Source organism: Pseudopodoces humilis, chromosome 20 (genome assembly GCF_049639895.1).
Source record: "Pseudopodoces humilis isolate 2021_Gansu_Grassland_sample_001 chromosome 20, ASM4963989v1, whole genome shotgun sequence".
Lineage (NCBI taxonomy): Eukaryota > Metazoa > Chordata > Aves > Passeriformes > Paridae > Pseudopodoces > Pseudopodoces humilis.
In genome coordinates, this window is record NC_142219.1 from 7,745,666 (window position 1) to 7,765,071 (window position 19,406).

A 19,406-nucleotide genomic window follows, 5' to 3' on the forward strand; every position below is an offset into this window, starting at 1 on the left:
AGTTACATTGCATCACCTGTGTAAACATGGCGAAGTGCTGAGAATTGTATGTGAAGTCATTGTTTTATATTCACAGGAAATTTACTTTGTAATCATATTCCCTGAATCTGAAATATAAATAGTTTGTATTATAACCCCTTTGTTTGCCAAACACTTTTAAAGCTCTGGTATGTTGGGTTTTTTTTGGCAGTGTGGAGGGACGACTCATGTGTTGCGCCTTAGCTGGTCACCTGATGGTCACTATCTTGTTTCTGCTCATGCCATGAATAATTCTGGACCCACTGCTCAGATCATTGAGAGGGATGGATGGAAAACCAACATGGATTTTGTAGGGCATCGGAAGGCAGTTACAGTAGTGGTGAGTGAGTGATAGTAATTTATCCCTGAAGTTAAAACTTGTATGTGTTTTTTGATAATTTTATGTATAAATGGGAGAAGAGGTGATTGGTGTCAAGATTAGTAACACAAATGAATGGTGGCGATTAAGAAATGTCAACTTTACATGTTGGAAGCAATCACGTCGCTCTTGTGGTAAGAGAAGTGGCTGTAGATGAACAAGACAAGGGAGAATACAGGAGCATGTTAGGAATGTCAAACATCAGCTTTGTTGGCTGTTCAGTGACTTGATTAAAATGATTTAGGTTTCTAGTGGGCTTCTGATCCCTAGTAAAATTAATATTGTTTTCCTTTCCTGTGAAGGCATTCAGAAAGCCCCTTAAGAAAGCCTCTGCAGCTTTTGTCAGTGTTCTTATAGAGTCTGGTTCAGGACTTTATTTCTATGAAATGTTGCTTTTTCACTCTAAAGTGGAAAATTTGCTTTGAAAGCAGATTTCCTGCTAAAATGTAATTACTATGATAAAATTCGGGTATCTCATTTGTTCAGAAATTCAATCCAAAAATCTTCAAAAAGAAACAAAAGAATGGGAGCTCCACCAAGTCAAGTTGTCCCTACTGCTGTTGTGCTGTCGGTAGCAAGGATCGATCTCTTTCTGTCTGGGTAAGTGGTTTCTTTGCTGCCTTTGAGCTACTGTGTGCATATGATAACTTGGGAGTTTAGCACAAAGGTCATGTGTACCAACATTAGGTCTTGTATTTAGTTTCATGTTTAGGGTTTGTCTCTGTCAGGTTTGGCTGCGGAGGAAGGAAGTGGATTGGTATTAGTTCATTTCTGTAAAGGCAAGAGCAGTTAGAAGCCAGTGGCAGAGTGTGCCCTGATAAGGGGGAGCAGCTGTTAGGGGATAAAACATTTTACCACAGTTCATAAATGCAACCTTATTTTCTGCCTTTTACTTGTCTTCTGCCTTTGTAAATGAAAGGGATATGGAAGTGAATGAGCTTTTTAAGTATTCTTTCAAGTTTTTGAGATCTAGTTTGGGTTTTACTTTAAAATTTACACTAAAATTTTTATTCTGCCTAAGAGAAGAGTAACTATTTTCACATTTTTAAATGCAAAAAAAATGTGCCTAAAGCTTTGTGATGAGAACTTGTGCCAGAACACACAAATTGCTAACTGCAGTCTACTATTTATAGATTCCAGTGTGATATTTATCCATCAGTCTCTGGATGCTTAACTAAATCTGTTTCTGGTAATGGCTACCAGTGCATACCCATATCAAAGTATCACTCAGTATATTTTACTTTCTATTTATATTATGAAGATTTCATTAGGAGTGGCTGTTGAGTTGACAGAAGGTAGTGCAGAGATGCAAAGTTATAGGTTATCTTTGCCCTGAGGAGCTTAATAAACATATATAGAGCACAGACCTATGGAAGCATAAATAACTACTGGAGATGACAGTGACACTGCATCTGTGAACCTGTGAGCATAAAACTTCCTTGACCATATCAACCTCTGCTTCATTTCAGTTGTACTATACACTAGAGATATGAAGTCTATTGGTTTGACATTAAGGAGCTTAGACTGTCTAATTTAGGGCAGGTTATTGGAGTCTTCACATTCAGTTCTTTATTGCTAAGCTGATTCTTAAGTGCAGAGGAATCTTCTTTAAGAGTAATTGTGAGTCCAGTTCTCTTTGCTCTTGATAGGTTTCACTTTCTCAGACAAGTAGTCCGAGTGAGGACATGGAAACCTAATCTGTTTTCTGTCTTCTTGTGCTGGCAGTTTGCAGCATCCTTATCTCAGTACAGCTTAGAATAGAAGCTGTCTTTTGCATCTGTGGAATTGCTTTAGGAGCGGCAGAGGGTGTTTTTTGACTGTGGTGTAAAGGCAAAGTTGATTAAGAAATTCAGAAAGGAGAGTTGAATGTCAGCTGTTCTTCTCCAGAGCTTTTCTGTCCCAGCAGTGGAACAGGTGACTTGGTGCTTCAGATACACCACCAAGTATGCAGCTGTTTCCTGGCCACATCTTGTTTGGTGCATATTGTGAGGCTTTGGGAGAATGTTAATGTGGTACTGTCTGTGGCGGTGTAGAACTTCTGCATTTCTGAGTGTTGTTTCTTGTTTTCTTAAAGCTTACATGTCTGAAGCGACCTTTAGTTGTCATACATGAGCTGTTTGACAAGTCAATCATGGACATCTCCTGGTAAGTTGATTTCTGCTGTTTGTTGTGGAAGCCAAAGCATTGTTATCCACTTCAGGTGTACTTATTAGCTGGAAATGTCTTAAATGCCTGTTGCTGCTGCATCTTTGGTAGCAATATGAGCAACTAGCACATGGTCACTTGAGATTATTAACTGAACAAATGGTAATGTATTTAGAACAAGACACAGTAAAATAGCTGTGGAATGAGTTCCTACTTGTTATGATTCTCTGACACAGGTTGTCTTTATTCTATCACTGCCTCACATCTGAAATTCTCCCTTAACAGTTACAATGTCTTGGTGGGTTTATACTGTGAATTTTAAAGCTTACAACTGTGTAACTTCCTAGTTTCTATGTGTCATGTGGATTTTGCCATGAAGCTCATTGACCTACAATAAAAAGTTTTCAAAACCGAAACATTTTTCTTTCATTAACAGATTAAGGCTAGAAAGCCAGCAAGTGGAATATTTCATGAGAAGTGCTGCTACTGTTATAGTACAATAGCTTTGAATAGTTTAGTTTTCCTGTAGTGTTTTTTATTTCTCCATCTGCAATTTGCACATTTTTCGTGGCATGAAGTCATTGGGCGTAATAGCTGGTTAACATTTTGCAGTTTCTGAGGAAATGGTTTTGTGGGATATTTGAGAGACAAAGGATCATCAGGCAGCTTGATATTTTATATCCTGTTTACAAATTGATGGCTAAAATGTCAATAATATGGAGTGTTCCCAGAAACGTGCTCCATTCTGAAAACAGACTGAGTAAATTCTCAGGAACCTGACACTATTATTGTTATATTGTTATATCTGTATAATTTCTGTTTTAGAATTTTAGACTTGGATCCATCAACATAATATCTGCAAATGATTATGTTTTCATGGAACAATTGCTTGGATCCAGAGGTCAATAGGAGCTCAGCAATTTTCTCTGTTAAGCGAACAGAAAACTCTCAACATGATTTTACTGTTTTCTGACTTGGAGTTCTGTTGGTGTACCTTGTTTCATGGTGTTGAGGCTGATTTCTCTGGATGTGATGCTATCAGAGTGCCAGCTGCCACAAAAATAGGGGTTTCCAAATGCCTATATATGTGGCACTTGTAATAGATTTTTAATAACTTGGTCAGGACTTTGGAGCTGTGCCAGCTTTCCTTTCCTCTTCCCTTCTGTGTAACAATTAATCTGTAAGCAACTCTGTCACTATCTGTGTGAGCTCTGTACTTGAAAGTGTCTGGGGTAGAAGTCAAAATTCATCAAGTATTTTTTCAAATGTGCAGTAATAGGTTACTTATGCAAGATTATAATTGTATTAAGATAGAAGGAATAGCTTCTCCTCTCTCTTTTTGCTAAGGAAACTTGACCTCCAGAACAAGGTTACTATGTATCCCCATGAATAATCACATGTGCCGTTTGCTTAAAAACCTAAATGATGAACAACAACAAAATCAAACCTGTGATGAAGTACCAAGATTTTTGGCTTGCTTGTCAGCTGAGGGCCCCTTTTTTCACCCACTTCTATTAGCACAAAAATTTTGTTCATCTATTGAAGAAAATGCATTTATAATTTTCTCTCAGTGTTCATTGTGAACACTATTCTGGTTTGGTGCTGCTCATGCCATGGGCAGTTGTGTTGTCCCAGTGCCACCATCCTTGTGCAGTCTGCAAAGCAGCATTGGCACAGGAACTCTGCTGCCTGTCATCCTGTCTCCTCACTGTCCCACTTCTTTGGTTCCATGAGTTATTGCTGTGATGGTAAATCTTAAACTGAGATTTTTATTGAACAATCCATCAGATTGCTACTTTGCATGAATGAAAGAGATTACAGAGTCTGACCTTTATTTCTCTCAGGACTCTTAATGGACTTGGTATCCTGGTGTGTTCCATGGATGGATCAGTGGCATTTTTGGACTTTTCCCAGGATGAACTTGGGGATCCACTCAGTGAGGAGGAAAAGGTACAGTAAGCACTCAGAGAATCTTTGATCATATTTCAGGGATGTATTGATTCAATTAAAATACTGGTCTGTTTATAGAAGTATGTAGTAACTGATTTCCATATTATAGAAAATGTGTTGTTCTTGTCTGCTTTACAAACCATTAAAAAAGAGTAGTCAAGAAGTGAATTCCTGGTATTAGTTTCTGTTCTGGAAAGAAAGAATTTGGAAAACATCCACTTGCTTATGCATCATTGTACATCTGAAGTAAGTATTTGGCCACGGAAACAAGAAGTGGGTGTTTCAAAACACTACGAAATTACTCTTTCACTTGCATATATGCAAGTCTTTTTAAACTGATTGCTCTTGGCTGTTGTTCCTCTCATTGCTATTAGCAACTAGAGCTTTGTATTTCACTTATTTTTCATATTGATTTAGTATTAGTTGAAAACACAAAGAAAAAAAATCTGGTGTATAAATGGTACAGAGGGCATTTTATGGATTCCATTGGATTTGTGTGATTCCCTTGTGTTATAAGTAGTGATGTCGTGGTAGCACTTGTAGTCACTCACATCTTTAATGCCCACAGAGCAACATTCACCAGTCCACCTATGGCAAAAGTCTGGCTATCATGACTGAAGCTCAGTTGTCCACCACCATTATTGAGAATCCAGAGATGCTCAAGTACCAGCAGAGACAGCAGCAGCAGGGGGATCAGAAGAACTCTTCAATTCGGGAAGGTTCTGGGAATGCCACAGCTCCCAAAGTGGCAAGCATGGTTAATGGAGAAAGTCTGGAGGACATTAGAAAGGTAGGAGCTCTTGGACACTGTCAAATACTGAGTCACTAAATACCAAATTGTTAGGAAAGAGTCAGTTTCTATGCCCTTGTTTGTGTTGGATGGCACCTTTCAGCCTGCGTATGGCCCAGCTGATCAACTTAGTGAGACATTTACTGGGACTTGTTAAAAGTTAAATGCTTTTAAGCAGAAGTAAGGCTATGTGGAAGCAGGCTTGTGGATATTTCTGTGATGGGTGCAAAATTCTTGGTGTGCAGAAAGGAAACCAAGAGTAACTAATGACAGAGAAGCTGTTTCAGTTTCTCACTGATAGAAGTTGAAAGCATTATTTAATTCTGTCCTAAACATAGAACACAACTTTTTAATTAAAGATTTGATATGCACAAAATATTTGATATTTTAGACTTGATTCTAAAGTGGACAGCAGATTACATTCTACACAAATGCCTTTTCTACAGATGGATAGATTGAAAATTGGAAATGTTTGTGTTTACGGAGGAAAGTCTTTGCTAACAGATTTTTAATTGAGGCACCTCTTCTAATATATCTATTTTTGTCAGTTTGAAAAAAAAACACAAAATAGCATTTCCCATTTATCAGAAATTGTGATAAAATGTATTTCCCAACAGAATCTCTTAAAAAAACAAGTTGAAACGCGAACAGCAGATGGTCGGAGAAGGATCACACCTCTCTGCATAGCTCAACTGGACACTGGGTATGTTTGGAAGTAATCTTTAGAATCTTTCTTTACCTTCTTACCTTTTTGTTTGTTTGTTTTTTCCCTTTTCCAAACTTGCCATTCTGTCTTAGGGCATTGTAAAGCACTTACTGGAAATTAATGTGTATTCTTATAAAATATAGTTTCAACCAGTGTTCTTTGGCCATAAGATCTCACTTCTAATAGATCAGGCTAATTCTCATTATTTACTGTTATAGATGAGCAATGTTCTAATGTATTATTGATTCATATCTATATTAATGCCAGCTTTAATGTCCTTTGGACATGAGAAATTACTCTGGAAAGGTACTAGGGATTCATTTAGGTTGTACATGAGTATCCATATACATAAAAAGGAAGAATGGAATAAATAAAGCTAAAATTACTATTTTTGAATTATCTTTAAAGTGGTTTGGAGAAATGTATTTGTCATTTGTCTTTTTTGTTTAGGGATTTTTCTACAGCATTTTTCAATAGCATCCCAATATCTGGAACTCTGTCTGGCTCAATGATGTCTTCTCAAAGTAACCAGCAGCTCATGTCACTAGATTCTAACGCAGCAAATTCCCTTAATACTTCAAAGCCTTCTGTAGAGCCAACAGCAGCCAGTATAAAACCAACAGATGATGCAGCCAATAAAGATGGGTCAGTATTTACTGTTTTGTTTTTCACTTACATGAGTCTATTTAGTTTTTAACTCTTGTTTATCATTTTAAAATGAAGAAATTATTAGAGTGGTTTCCTTACTGCAAAACCCCAAGAATCTAATCTTCCTGAAAACATTGACATTTTGTTAGTGTTTGGTTAATTTAAATTTTGATAAATCAGGAATGAATAAATCCATGTGCATAGTTCTGGCAGTGAACTTCAGTGCAATGAAGCTGATTGCTGATCAAAATGACTTACGGGTTGGTGGGTTGCCATTAGTAAACAATAGAAGGTGTTCCAGTAGTGTAAATAATGAAACCTACTTTACATCAAATTTTGACCTGTGTCCTCTCTTCAGACATGGTGATCCTTCTTTCCTGTACTACAACATCTGTATAACAAATCAGAGCACAGCGACATTGATTCGTCAGTGCACATGTGCTGATGGACCAGTGTGTCTTTCAAAGTAATTACAGAACAACTGAATTTTACTTGCTTTTCCTTCAGTGGTAGCACTGACCTGAATTCTTCTCAGTCTATTTTTATAGCATTTGTAGCAGCACAGTGTCATTGAAACCTCTGCTTCTCCATCAAATTCGGTTGAAATTGGCCACAGATTAAAAAATGAGCGGGTGGACTATCAGAAATGATTGACAGATGAAACTATTAAGTGTCCTTTTCTTTGTAAATTGTACTTCTAGTAGCTTTTTAGTACAAGCATCAGTTATTTTAGAGCCATTGATTCTCTGAATTCATTCTCTGAATGAATTGAAAAATCCCTAAAGTAAACAGCTATTGAAATAATAGATCCCTGGAATGCTTTAGTGTGGGGAAAACACATTCCTTTGCCCTAGAGTTATGCTTGGAAAGGCCTAATAATCAGCTTGGATTTTTCAACAACCAAATCTAAAGCTGGCATGAATTGTTTAATCTCAAATTGTTTGATTGCTAAACAGTGAAATATAATATCATAATGGAAATATTTAATTACCTGAACCAGGGGTAAAAGCGGGAATCCCTGTGATCATTTTAAAAAGTGATCCTTTCCCAATAAGTACCAGCTGAAAGTATAATTTTCTTCCTCAATTTAAAAAATACAATAAATGAATTAGGGTCTTTTAATCCAGAAATGTGGCCACATGAAGCTCTGAGGTGCATCATAGACAGCTTTTGAGAATAGGCAAAGCTTGCAAAACACTGATGCAAGAAAGAGTGGAAAAAGAATATCATAATTGATGATGTACTTGAGTGAAAGGTTTTCAACATTGTTTCTAGCCAGTATTATGAATGCTAGTTGTTATGAACAATGTAGCTTACCAGTACTAAATTTTTCAATCCTCCTTTTGCTGTCTCTTTTCTTGGCAGTGTAAATGCTACCTCTGCCTCAGCTGCTCCTTCTGCATCGTCTTCCTCTGTGTTGACAACTCCATCCAAGATTGAACCTATGAAAGCATTTGATTCTCGATTCACAGAACGCTCCAAAGCCACCTCAGGGACTGCTGTTGTAACAAACACAAATCAGACTGTTGTGGACAGGTAGGACATAGCCTGGGGAGGGAGGAAGGTAATGATGTAGAGTTGAAACACTAATTCTCTGTAGTGTAGATGTCACACTGCTGACACTCCAGAAGTTGTCTTGGGCTTTTCCCACTATTGGAAGGAAGGGGGCAACTACAAATAGGTAAATTCTGTGCTGGTGTTATCCCTTTGTACATTTGTCCCTGGCATTTTGGTATCAAGCAAATTCTCCAAGATATTCCAGGTCAAAACTATTGTTGTAAGAGGCTGTGTGTGCACATGCCTGTGTGACTGAGTTCAGCTGGACTCCTTAGAAGACAAAAACAGCCAAAAATAACCAGTCTGCGTCTCTGTACAAGAGAGATTTGCTTCAAGATAAATTACCATACATGTCAGCAGATGACCTCTCATCATCATAGCTGCAGTTATACTTCAGTTTTATGCCTTGAAGGCATGCAGAGAAGATTCTCTGATTTTAAAGGGTTTTTGGCTCTGGATCCATGTGATTAAAAAAAAAAAAGCATTCTGTTTTGTGACATAGTGTTATGGCATAAATATTCCTGTTTCACCAAAACAAATGATAAAAAAAATAGCAATCTTGAGAAAAAAGTATGTACTTCCCCACTTATTATCAGGAAAACCTATTTTCATACATCAATATTTTTATGTCAGAGAGCTTAACCATGTGATCCAGAAGCAAAATGTAGTAAATTACTCTCATAATTGCTTCTAGTGTGTCAGTGAAATATGGATAAAAGTGTATTGTTTGGCTTAATTCAGACGCCAGAGAAAAAAGGTTTGGATTATGCAAGGTATTTCTCTGAAGCCAGTTAATTAAGGAATAAGTGGTGAGTTAATAACCAGCTATTGAAGGAAGCTATGGAAGGAAGGGGAAGAGTGTGATTGACCGATTTTAGGGTATAATGGTTATATAATGGTTAACAAGAGAGTTCACAGGCATTGCACTTTGTATCAGTTATATTTAGTTATATATAGGGACATGGACCTGTTGGAGTAAGTCCAGAGGAGGCCACAAAGATGATGGGAGGGCAGGAGAACCTCTGCTGTGAAGACAGGCTGAGAGAGCTGGGACTGTACAGCCTGGGGAAGAGAAGGCTCCAGGGTGACCTTACTGCAGCCTTCCAGTGCCTAAATGGGCTGCAAAAGAACTAGAGAGGGACTTTTCACAGGGGCATGTAGTGGCAGGACAAGGGAGAATGGCTTCAAACTGAAAGAGGACAGGTTTAGGATATTAGAAAAAAAATCCTTCCTGTAAGGGTGATAGACACTGGAACAGAGAAATGTTGATGTCTCATCCCTGGAAGTGTTCAGCGCCAGATGGGATGAGGCTTGGAGCAACCTGGCCTAGTGGAAATTGTCCCTGTCCATGGCATGGGGTTTGAATCAGATGTCTTCAAGGTCTCTTCTAACTCCAATCATTCTGTGATTTCATAGTTATGGTTCTTGCAATGGAAGCTGGAGCAGTGAAGTCATGTGTATGGTTTGCAGATACACATTTTGCAGTAGTCAAAACTGAACAGAACTGAACAGAACAACTTCTGGGGGTAGACAACAGAATGACAAGCGTTCTACATGAATAAGGGGAAAGTCTAATGTCCACTGAAGGGGAAAAGATGAACTACTCTTGCATCTTAGAGTGCTGAATTATTTGTATCAGCTCAGGGAAAGAGATCTGATGGTAATTGGAACTGAATGCTAAAATAAAGTTGTTATTTCCAGCTTTATCCCATTGCTAACTGCTGGTTTGATTAATTTTTTTTTAAAGGGGAGAATATGTCTGATTGGTTTACATATATATTGTACATTGTACTTCTGGAAAGGGTTTGCCATACCTCTTCAGCTTCCTCCTCCTGCCTTCGTGCATTTTGAAGTACACTCAGAGGGCTAAGAAATGTCATCTTATCTGCAAGAAGACAATGTGTAGGATACATGGCAACTTTTGGAATCAGCTTTTTTTTACAGACTTTTTTCTTACAGACTGAAGGATCAGAATTTAATTAAAGACAATAAGCCCAAGGATATTCTGGAGAGCAGCAGTGACAGTGAAGAGAAGATTCCAGCTGTTAAACCGCTCAGTGTACCCAAACGGAAACTGGAACTTGAGGGAGAAACAGTAGAAAAGAAGAAAAAAGGAAGGCCTCGAAAAGACTCCAGACTTGTACCAGTAACTTTAACTGTTCAGGTGAAATATATAAGATTCATTGTGGCTTTCGAAGTTCATTTAATAAATCAGTCTCATGTTGATTTGTTCCATCAACTCAGGGAAACAAATTAGTATCAGTCCCTCAGAATTTTTAGCCATCCCTCTTCCATGTCTTTAAACTTACTGGTTTTAGAAATTAAGCTTAGAAAAAGCAGGTACAACTGGTGTGGCAAATATGCTTATCTTTTATATAGATATGTAGCTACTTACTAAAGGTCCCAGCATGCTAAGTAATGCTAGCCTGCCAAATGACTGTATAGAATAAAATCAAATGCCAACAGTTTTTGGTGGTGTATGATGGAGAGTGGTCCAAGAACAAGAAAGTGACTTAGATACGGTGACTTCAATGGTCAGAATTTGCTCAGAACCCTAAAGTAGTTGCTTTAGAGTTTGCATCATTTTAGGGCTTATAGATACCTGTGTTTTCAGTATCTAGAGCTTCAATTTTCCATGTAATATACAAGAATTTTCATTAATTAGTTGCAGTTGAAAATAGGGTTGTTTTTTTTTTTTAAAAAAAAGACCACTTCAAGTTTTTGTTTTCTTTTGATTCTTAGAAGCTATATTAAAAAAGTTGTATTCATACAACTAATTGGAATAAGACTAACATTTGCAATTGGCATTATTTGGAATTTTAAGAAAATTCTTTTTCAAATCAATCTATTTGGTAGAATATATTTGGTTTTCACTTTTTTAATAGAAAAATGTAACTATTTCTGCAATTTTTTTCCAGTCCCCAGCTACACTGGCCTCTGAGAAGGATGCTGCTTGCATCTCTGCACCAGCATTAGCACTTAAACTGCCAACCCCAATCCCACAGAAATCGTTTACTTTGCAAGTAAGTGAACTATAAGGAAAAAAAAAACTTAATACTTTAACAACAAACAAAAAAATCTTGCTTTCTTTTAAATATCCTAAGGTTATTCACATCCTTTGATGAGTTAACGTTTGAATGCGTGTATTTGTTCAAGCAAGCAAGATGGTAACACTTTAGCTTCTAAGAATATGTCTGTATTAGTAAAGATAATGGCAAATCAGCTAAAAATAGGACTCTTCTGACCCAACTAAACTCCAAAGAGGAGTGAGTACCTCTGGTTCATCAGTCCCTCCTCCTGGTTACCAAAGTGTATGGTGGAGATAAGAGTCTCTGTGGGGAGTGGCTGCAGCACTGTTACTGCAGTGGTGTTGGGAGTACCCCATGAGGAATAAAACCAGGGCTTTTTCTCTCATGGAGGTGCTCTGCATCTGAACAGGTTGGCAAATAGTAATGTTTTAGATATTTATGGGGCAGTTTTTAGGTGTGTTCAGGCTGTGGTAGTCTGGTTCCAATTGCAAGACTGTGGGGAGACTGGGCACATACAGACTTGATCTGGCACCCATAATTAGGAAGCAGAGACAGACTAGCACAGCCTTTCCTTATGGCTGTGCTTCAAATACAAAGAAATTACTTGTGTTTTAGGCAAGGCTGATTTTCAGAGGTCTGCTTCTTTTGAAGTGCCATGGTATATTTTGAAGCCACAGTAAACAGAGAATGCCATACTTAAATCTGTTCTTAAAGACAGCATTGTTTTGGTTCTGCTTTTTGGTTGCTGCTTTTTTGAGTAGTTTCTTTCCTCTTCCAAAAAATTATTTTATTTTTTGTATTTCAGATAAGTTCAGATCCATCAATGTACCTGGAAGTGGAGAATGAAATGACCACAGTGGGAGGCTCAAAGTTGAGCAGGTTAAAGTGTAATCGAGAAGGAAAGGAATGGGAGACAGTCCTCACCAGTCGAATCCTCGCTGCAGCAGGAAGCTGGTAAGAGAGTATCTTCTGGAGGAAGGGGGTCCTGAAGGCCAGAAGACATTTTTAGGTGTACAAAAGTACAGTTTACAGTTATTTTTTCATAATAAATATGGGTAAAAGTGTGAACCGCTCTTAGTCTCAGATTTGGCTTCAATTATTAACTCTATGCAATCTTAAAACATCACAATTCACATTAGCCAGTTAGAACTGTTTTCCTGTATTTTTACATTTCTCCTTTAAATTTCTTCATTAAAGTTGACTAAACCATAACTGAAAGGCTTTCAAGTGCTAACTACTAAGTAATAAACAATTTGAAATGGTGTGTTTAGTCATGTCAAAGTATTTTCCTGAGTCTTTTGCTATATTTTCTCTTAATTTTTCTCAATTTTGCCTAGTTCCAACTGCAGAGTTTAAACTGAAAGTGTATTTCTGAAGCCTGAGCCCTGTCTAGGTCTGAAAAATGAGCAGCAAATTTTAAAGCTAAATACAAGTACAGGCTTGATGGAGAGCTTATGTATAACAAAAAGCTTTACTGATATTTCCAGCAATACCCCTTGGTCTGTTTAGTTTATGACTTATCCTCTTGGTATCAAAATTTTTTTCTTAAAGCTACAACAGTTATTTTTTGGGGGAATTTATCCGAGTTGTATGATAGCTTAAGAATTCAGCCTGTTTTTTTGGTACTTGCATTTGACAGCATGCAAATGTTTCTTGTTTGTTTGTTTTTTTTCCCAGTGAGATTGTAACTGTGGCCTGTGAGAAGCGAACATTGTCAGTATTTTCAGCTTGTGGTCGTCGCCTTCTTCCTCCTATAATATTGAATACACCCATTTCCACCCTGCATTGCACAGGTTCTTGCATCATGGCTCTCACCACTGCTGCTACGCTCTCTGTTTGGTAAGGGCCACGTTGGCTGCAGCAGCTGGCTCAGGCCATGTTCCTAGGTACCTTCAGCTGTGTCACTGCACTGCTGTTGAGACAGGAGCTTAAACTACATCGGGTCTGAACACAAGTCCACTTTTGAATAGAATATGCAGAGTTAACTGTGCAGGGCTGTTTCTGTTTCAGCAGAATCCTGTTTCTGTTCTAGGACAGTCCAGAATATTGAACTTCATTCTAGAATGAAGATGAAGAATCAGCTAGAAGTCACTAGTTTAAGTGCTTTTGATGCATGTGTCATGGAATGGGGAGGGGTGGGGAAGAGAAGTATGGTTACTTCATCTTCCATCACACTTAACCAATGAAGCACACAAGTTTCAGAGTTAAAGTACTCCAGCCGTTTTCAAAATGCCAAGATAAAAATACTGGTAACTCATTTATAGTTGTTGAATTCAATCTAATGGCTCAGGCAAGTTAGAGCTCCTAAAGAAGTTATTTGGATCCTCACTGTTTGCTTTGTTGTAATGAGGTTTCCTGATAAAGTGCCATAAAAATTGTTCTCTGCTATTAACTTCTGTCTTGCTATAAGGGGTTTGAGTTTGCCAAAATAATTTCATCAAAGCAATGAAGAAAATGTCAGAACAAAAAAACTCAAAACAAATTCCCCAACCCCCACTTTGTCATGAATAGTGAAGAAGTGCATTTGTTAAAAGATTTTGGAGTTTTCAGTTGTATGTTGACTGCAGACTTGTCCTTTTGTCTTTTTCAGGGATGTTCACAAGCAGACAGCCATTGTTAGAGATGAGTCTTTGCAAACAATATTTTCAGGTAATAAAAAAGTCTTTTAATTACCAACCTGTGAGCCCACTGTACTATTTAGTGCCATTTATGAATATGCTGAAATTTTATGAAACCTGAAAAGCCTAAACAAATAATTTCCCTTCATTATTGTGTAATAAAGGGAAGTTCTTGAAATAACAGTGATAACAATATCGGTGAGTAGCAAGCTTGTGTGAGATTCTGCAGCATATAGTCTGCCTTGCTTCTGAATGTAGAAATTCAGTGTTGTAAAGATCACAAAATGAATACTCAATGTAAATCTGCTATTGCAGCAATTTCTCTGTGTAATTTGCATGTTTATTGTTTCAGTGATGAACAACAACTGATTATCTTCTGATTCATTACTTAAAAACCTTCACTTTCAATCACTGCAATATCTGGCATAACACAAATCATTAAAAAAGCAGTGCCTCAGAGTCATCAGCTTCTGTTTTAGCTTTAATCCATACAGTACTAATCCAAACTAGCTAGAAAGCAGTTGTATTAGCAGTCTGCAAATGTCATCATTAGAAGTTACATGCACAAGCCCTGGGCTTGGAGTATGCTGGGAAATAAGACTCCAGCTATCGCACTTGCTCAGTGCTCTCAGCACACTTTTCTGAACATGCTGGGGTTTATGATTTTAACTTAATGGGAAAAAGAAAGCTCTAAAGGCTTCCTGAATTACAAAGGACATGGTAGAATTGCTGAAGATTTTCCTGAGGTAAGGAGAATGTTCCTGATTAAGCCCATATTCTGTATAAATTGCAGCATCAAGATTGATAATGTATTTTGCAAAATTGATGTTAATGCTACTGCACTGAGCCTGGTGCTTGCCATCATTAGCTTGTGTCTTGACCTTCTTATCAGTGCTTGAGAACAACATTGACCCTTTTTCTGTTGGTTGTTGTAACTGATAATTAATGGTGGATACCATTTTTACCATTATGAGTCTTAGGCAAGACTTCCAAAAGAAACACTTTGGTCTGATTTGACTTGTAGGAAGTGATGCAACTGTCTCTCAGATCTTGCTGACTCAGCATGGAATTCCTGTCATGAGCATGTCTGATGGGAAGGCATACTGCTTTAATCCTTCTCTTTCTACATGGTAAGTCATGGATTATTTCCTGCTTTTACAACTCAGAGGAACTGACCTGTTCTGATTTACTGGGAAGAAATCATTCTGCCTCAGTCGTGGAAGAGTCATTACTAAACACAAGAAAAGGCTACACAAGAATCTGTGTCTTAATGGGATAGGCTTTCCCCATGAAAAGGCATAAGTTCCTTTGAAAAATTTCCATGGGTAAATTATTTACAGGATCTTTCCAAAATAGGTTGTTTGTTGTCTTCTTAGAAAGAAAAAAACCATGTTGTAATCCTAATATAATTGTTGTAATTAGTGTAATGAGCCTGCTGGATGAAAGAGCTTATTGTTTTAATTCCTCCTTAGAATAATTGTTGTTATTCAACTACATGAAGTGAATGCTCTGGAAAAGTACCTTTTTTGTTCTTTTTATTAAGGGAGTAAGGAGCAGGAGACAGGCTCTCAGCCATAATTCTGAATTTGCTGCCATTTCTTAGTTTGTACCACAGCTTGGGAAATATATAAAAGAGCAATGCCTTTAGTCATCATACAAATTTAAACATGATAAAGCAGCAGAGGGTGTTTTAAATATTTGTACCATTTTACCCCTGTGCTGTCTGAAGTCTGAACTTAGCATTAGTTTGAGCCACTCTTTCTCCTGGCATCTCAAGCCAGTGATGATGATATCCTAAATCAGATGTGGGAATGGCAGCTGTAATGTCAGCTCCCTCCATATGAAGGGAGAGCTGTAATTATGGAAAAGATTGTCAATGTGTGTGTGTCTGGTGGCTGGACCTGACATAAGGTAAAATCAAATTCTTAATAAGAAAGTCATTACCTGTGTTCACTCCAGGCATCATTCTGGGTTATGGCTTCTTATTAGATTGTAAAATGACAATGAGAAAGTTCATTTCCTTCTAAACTGATAGTAGATTTTATTATGTAATTAATATTTTTAACTTTGGGAGTAGAAGGGACATAGCACAAGCAAAATTTGGGCAAGTAGTGGGAATAATCAGGGTCCCTGGAATTCCTGAGCCACTTCAGTGATATTTTTTGGTTATCTGTGAAAACGAAAATCAGGTTTTGAGGCAGAACAGAGCTGGATCTGCTGATGTTGCCATTTGCACTCCTCAGACTTGTTTTTTGGTTGTTTGCTTCTTTCTAGGAATCTTGTTTCTGACAAACAGGACTCTCTAGCACAATGTGCAGACTTCAGGACTAGTTTGCCATCCCAAGAAGCCATGCTGTGTTCTGGGCCCTTGGCTGTAATACAGGGACGCACATCAAAGTACGCACACGCCGCCTTCGTGACATCAGCGTGTTTGGGTTTTGTCATGTTCTGTATTCACATACCTGAATCACTGAGTTACCTCTTGAAATGCCAATGGCTCTGAAATGCTCAGTCATTCATGCAGTGGTTTTTTAATCCTTTGCATGTTTATAGTCTTAATATTGTTATGAGATTGTCTGAGGGGCAGGAAAACATGCTCTAAATATAATAATTTTAAGGCTCCTCTTATTGCATGGGTAAGGTATTGGACAATTCTATTACACTTTTATTAGCTAAACTGCATTTTTTACATTTTGCATTTTAACTTTTAGTTTACGTGCTTTCTGGAGTAGGCCTACGATTTTGGAGTTAGTGCAGTTGGCCTCAAAGAATCTATTTAATGAAGTCTTTGAGAAAGTTGAGATATTAGTCATCTAGTGAGTATTTTTAACAAGTGAAAATATCACCAAGGAATTGTGTGAGCCAGAGCAGATTCCTGTAGGTAGCTTAACAGCCCATCCTCACTTGGATTTAACTAGATTTCCCAGGCAGATTTCTTTGCTATTTCTGCTCTTCACATCCAAGTTTAATTTTTTTCCGGAGAGAAACTGTGTATAGTTGTATGATTTTATTGCTTTTCTCTTGAGGGGAATGGGATTTTGTTGTGAAAAGCACTTGAAATATAAACAAACACTCTCTTTTTGAGAGAGAGACAATAAGAGAGTGAAAAATTCCCTTTTTGAAAAACATTCTAATAAGTAGTTACTCTTTTCAAATTATCTTTCTTATGACTATGTTTATATGCCAGAAATCCTTTAAATGCTTTAACTTTATATCTTGTGTGCCTCTGAAAGATAGGTGCTTTATAGCTAGTGCTACAAAAAGATATATTCCTTAAACTTGTATCTGATTTTATGGCACATTAATGTTTTTGGTTTTGCAGTTCAGGAAGGCAAGCTGCAAGACTGTTCTCCATGCCTCATTTAGTGCAACAAGAAACAACACTTGCATACCTGGAGAACCAGATAGCAGCAGCACTTATGTTACAATCCAGTCATGAATATCACCACTGGCTCCTTATCTATGCACGGTACCTAGTTAATGAAGGTGAGACTTCCCAGGCTCTGGTACTCCTCTGCAGCTCCGATGGGCTTCTAAAAAACACTCTTCATGTTCATGTGAAGAACACATCCTCCTTAACATCCCTTTTAGCACTTAACATCCTCCTTTTAGCACTTGGCTTCTGGACTCGTGTTTTGCTTAAAACCAAAACAAAGTATATTTGCTTCTGCAGTGCTGAGTCCTCAGGAATCCTGTTTTGACACAGTGACTGGGAACAGACTGTGGTCTGGGGAGGCAATGCCATCTGCAGACTCCAGTCATGGCAATTGCATTGTAAAAAAGCCCAGTGGTCTGTCAGCATGTCCTAGATATTGTCTGGCAGCAGCTAGAGATGTCTTAAGGAAGCCAGCAGCACCAATAAAATGAGTAACCCTCCTCAGCCAGCTGACAATTGCTGCCTGATGTGAGATGGAGGAGTTGCTCAGTCTCTAGCACTTTATACTCAAACACATAAAATTGCAGAGAATTTGCTTGAATTGCTTGCACTTTATTATTTCTTTACATTCTAAAATTTCAACTGCCTGTACTGGTGAATTCCACATGTTAAATTCTGTGAAAAAAGGAACACACCAGAAAGGTTCCTTGTATCTGTTTTATATTTTAATACACTTTATCTCTATGCTATTATGTTAGATAAGGTTAATCAACAGACTTTATACTTTTTGGATTCTAAAGATCTCTGTTGTATCTCTGCCTGTCTGCATTCATAATTTAGTAGTTCCCTTTGTATTAATTCAGCCTTACTCCTCACCTTGCATAATCATTCTGCACAGAGGGAAATGAAATGATTCGCGTTATGCCACCTAATAGGTGTTGGCAGAATTAAAATCAAACTCATTAATTCTTACCTTTTGACCCTTACCTTATTTAACAAGAGAGCTTGTTGAACTGTGTGTGGCTCTCTCTGTCCTTCCCCAGTTGAAATTAAAATATTAATCTTGGGTCATATGTTAGAGATGGTTGTACTTTTAAAAGCCTTCACTAACTGCAAACCTCTGCTGCATGCACTGGGTTCCTCTGGCACCTGCAAATATTGCTGCCATGGATGGACGGATGTCACAAAAACTGTGCTTTGCCAGATGTGTATTGCTGCTTCAGTAGGTTTCTAGAGCTGCTGAACTTTGAAAATTGCACATCCTACTATTGACCCTTTATTTTTATAATTATTTCAACATCTACTGAATTCCAGTCCACTGAAATACTTGATCTATTACATGTTGATTGGCAAGTTACTCTTGAATAGACTTCGTTTCTTTCAAGGGAATTCCCCCTTCTGATTTTTGGGTAAATAAAGGCAGCCCAGAAACTATGTGTGGTTTTATGAGAGGTGTTTTGGTTTTTTAAAAGCTGGTATGTTTGTGTGGGAAGTGAGAGTGAGGTTGAGATCAGGACAGCTCTTAAAACAAGCTGGAGTAATTACCTGACTTCAGTTTTTCTCCCTGTTGTAGATCATCTGTAGTAGTGGGTTTGGTTTTGAGAACCTTAAATAAGACCCTTCAGAGCTCTAAAAATCATTTTATACTTCCAAAGAATTGCTGTAAGAATAGAAATATAACTTTCCAGAAGTCAATGCTTTGGGCTTTATTTTATTCCAGATACTTGTAATTCTTTCCTGAATTTTGTCTGCTACATTGTAGAGTGGTTATATGTAGTGAAATGCTGTGTTTTTAAAATTTTAAATTGTGACTATCTCCAGGGTTTGAATATCGTTTGCGAGAATTATGCAAGGATTTACTGGGTCCAGTCCATTACTCAGCTGGAAGTCAGTGGGAATCAACAGTTATGGTAAGTTATGATAAGAGTTTAATGAAGAACAAGAAACAGTTTCCCATAAAAATTACAGGGTATTATCCTTTCTATAGTCTGCTCTGACCACTTAAGCAGGCTTTCTCCCATGGCACAGATTTATTCCATGTGAAACCACAGGGAGATTCTTGTTGCCCCAGTGTCAGCTCTGGTGCTGTCTTGAGTATCACACATATGAAGGAAAGTTGTGTGTTCAGATCTCCACATTGTTCAGACAGCAGCTTTGAAAGAGGGACATGCCAAAGACATGTCTTCTCTC

The 19,406-nt window shown here is 37.8% G+C and overlaps 1 protein-coding gene across 4 annotated transcripts in view; it reads left to right on the forward strand.

Moving 5' to 3' along the window:
* Nucleotides 1–19,406, forward strand: part of HIRA (histone cell cycle regulator) — a 32,498-nt gene that overhangs the window by 11,997 nt on the left and 1,095 nt on the right. For 2 of the 4 annotated variants that reach the window (XM_014253975.2, XM_088065215.1), the window contains exons 8-24: nt 191–358; nt 884–997; nt 2,472–2,542; nt 4,387–4,492; nt 5,061–5,282; nt 5,900–5,985; nt 6,439–6,633; nt 8,002–8,172; nt 10,138–10,357; nt 11,112–11,216; nt 12,028–12,176; nt 12,900–13,061; nt 13,813–13,871; nt 14,865–14,970; nt 16,115–16,237; nt 17,163–17,326; nt 19,038–19,126. In XM_014253975.2, the coding sequence (XP_014109450.1) occupies nt 191–358; nt 884–997; nt 2,472–2,542; nt 4,387–4,492; nt 5,061–5,282; nt 5,900–5,985; nt 6,439–6,633; nt 8,002–8,172; nt 10,138–10,357; nt 11,112–11,216; nt 12,028–12,176; nt 12,900–13,061; nt 13,813–13,871; nt 14,865–14,970; nt 16,115–16,237; nt 17,163–17,326; nt 19,038–19,126 (2,310 nt within the window). The remainder of the gene's footprint in view (nt 1–190; nt 359–883; nt 998–2,471; nt 2,543–4,386; nt 4,493–5,060; nt 5,283–5,899; nt 5,986–6,438; nt 6,634–8,001; nt 8,173–10,137; nt 10,358–11,111; nt 11,217–12,027; nt 12,177–12,899; nt 13,062–13,812; nt 13,872–14,864; nt 14,971–16,114; nt 16,238–17,162; nt 17,327–19,037; nt 19,127–19,406) is intronic. The other 2 variants (XM_005524382.3, XM_088065216.1) reach the window with 1 other exon arrangement.